The 2549-nt window shown below is 42.3% G+C and overlaps 1 protein-coding gene across 1 annotated transcript in view; it reads right to left on the reverse strand.

The window, feature by feature from the left end:
* vps13b (vacuolar protein sorting 13 homolog B) overlaps positions 1–2549 on the reverse strand; it is a 109977-nt gene that overhangs the window by 48658 nt on the left and 58770 nt on the right. Inside the window, exon 25 of the mRNA XM_016559011.1 lies at positions 1008–1131. Coding sequence (XP_016414497.1) covers positions 1008–1131 — 124 coding nt within the window. The remainder of the gene's footprint in view (positions 1–1007; positions 1132–2549) is intronic.

Here is a 2549-nt window from a genome sequence, read left to right on the forward strand (position 1 = left end):
CACGGATAATGACTGATAAAACTATGTTTTTACTAGCGGACAACTACAGTGAATACTGTAACATTTGTTAAAGTTACTTACTTGACGATGTGTCCTAAAATGCCTTGAAGACTCGAATGCAGCCGTTTGTGATTGTTAATTCGCGCCCGCGAGCATTCGCATGTGAAGTGCAGACGCAGTTGCGGGAGAGGTACGTCTGACTCCGGGCTACTTTTACACTGTTGCCACGGGTTATAATGCAAGTTAGCAGTTCTAAATTCACATTAAACCACAGCTTCATGGGTTTTTTGCTCTGATTTATTTTTGGTTTTGTGCTGGTATTGGTATATTTTGCATGCTAGTGATAGGAATTGATCCCTTGACGTGATTGGTTATTGATTTGTGACGTAGCAAACCAAGGGCTGTTTCAAACCATACTACAGTTTTAAGGAGAAAATACACAGCAATGGTGTTGATTAATAGATTGGCACATGGTTTGTCTAAAAGCATATTAAAAACACCATATAGACAAATAAACAACATAAACTTGATTTTCGCTACAGGGGGACTTTAAGACTTGTCCACTCCCTCCTAAAACGCCTCGTTTAAACACGCCCCACATGTCTACGTCACGATGTGGGAAGATTTGAAAGAAAGAAGGCGTAACTTTATTGTTGCTGCCGCCGCCATGTCGTGAAGGTGCTGTGTTTCGTTGTGAAAGCGAAACTACTTTGTTTGGTCTTCCAAAACAAGTACAAAACAAGAACGACTGTAAGTACGTTTTTTATATTTAAAGAATTTGCCACTGATGATTCAAACGTGAGTTTTGAGCAGTGTAGAGTAGCGCTTGTTGTTTGTCATTTCTCCGATCACAAATGCAGACATGGTTTTATGTTTACGCGGCGCGATGCAACTAACTGCAACATAACTGCTCTAATGAATGCGGATGAAGCTCGTTGTTGCTGGCAGCCGGAGTCTGAGATCTGCAGAAGCAGCGTTTGTGTGCAAACAGAGGCAGCGGCTCTTACAGGTGGAAAGAAGCTGAAATGGCTGTAAGGCTCCTGCTTGCTGAGCGGCCGCAGCAGAACCGTGCGTCTGTTCAGCTTTTCAGTGCAAGAGAGGACGACCCCACCACACGGGCTCTCTTCAGCACTGCACACACACGAGAGGACAACACAAACACAGAGGTGAAAGGTCAGTTCAGAGCTCTGATTGGCTTGCTGTTTGATTGGGAAGCTGGTGAAAAGGATTCTGGGAGCAGAGAGAAGAGAAATCACCACAGGACTGAACATGAGAGAACACACACACACACACACACTCCCCAAAACACACACACACACACACACACTCTCTGTCCAACACCAGGAACAATCGAACGACTGTCTCACGCATCACGGCTCTCATCCAAAACCTAGTGAGTAGGGCTGGGTTTAAAATAATGATGTTCACTTTAACAAACCAATATTAATTATTAAATCACAAGATCGGTCTTTTAGTCTGTGCTGTTCAGTTCATGAGTGAACAAAACAAGTTATTACAGCCACCATTAAATGCTTTAGATTTAAACAATGAATTGGAAAAGAAACAACATTTATTGCCTAATGTATAATTTAAATGTTTGTATATAACTCAAATGTTTGTTTTTATTTGAGTGTTTATTTAATTTTAAAATATATAGTGATTGAATTTAACAGTTTGTACTCCTTTAATAAAAACCATTTGATATTATAGTGATGTACTGACAGGTTTCCCAGTAGAGTTTACAGCATCAGCTGAAAGAGATTTTCATTAAGAAAAATTTAAATGTAGCTAAAATATTTCCAAATGAACTGATATTGAATCAAGCCAAATCATAAAATCTGTATCGATACCCAGCCCTACCAGCTAATAGAACCAGAAATGCATGATGGGATTGGTCTCTCAGTGTTTTTGGATCTAGACTTTGGAAGATAGCCTGAGATCTGGGCTCCTGTGGAGCAGGACAGAGAGCAGTGGCGTGCTTGCGAGTGTTTCTATATCAACGGCGCGAGCGCTGCGGAGCTGCAGGGTCTCACCGCAGGCGTCTCCTTGCACTGCAGAATCACTCCGTCATAGAGCCAGCGCTCAGCAGGCCTACAACACACACAAGCTCTGAGTGAAAACACTGGGTCGCACTGCACTGAGCCGCCTCACTGACCTACACGCTTCACTCTGCTCCCAAACACATCACAGTAAACCTGAGAGAGTGTGTGTGTGTGTGAGTGTGTGTGTGTGTGTGTGAGTGTGAGTATTTGTGTGAGTGTATGAGTATAAGTGTGAGTATTTGTGTGTATGAGTGTGAGTATTTGTGTGTATGAGCGTGTGTGTGTGTGTGCATGGGTGAGTGTGTGAGTATAAGTGTGAGTATTTATGTGTATGAGTGCGAGTATAAGTGTGAGTGTAAGTGTGAGTATTTGTGTGTATGAGCGTGTGTGTGTGAGTGTGTGAGTATTTGTGTGTATGAGTGTGTGAGTATAAGTGTGAGTATTTGTGTGTATGAGTGTGAGTATTTGTGTGTATGAGCGTGTGTGTGTGTGTGTGTGTGTGTGTGT

The sequence above is a fragment of the Sinocyclocheilus rhinocerous genome, unplaced genomic scaffold (genome assembly GCF_001515625.1).
Source record: "Sinocyclocheilus rhinocerous isolate Xijiao unplaced genomic scaffold, SAMN03320098_v1.1 scaffold828, whole genome shotgun sequence".
NCBI lineage: Eukaryota > Metazoa > Chordata > Actinopteri > Cypriniformes > Cyprinidae > Sinocyclocheilus > Sinocyclocheilus rhinocerous.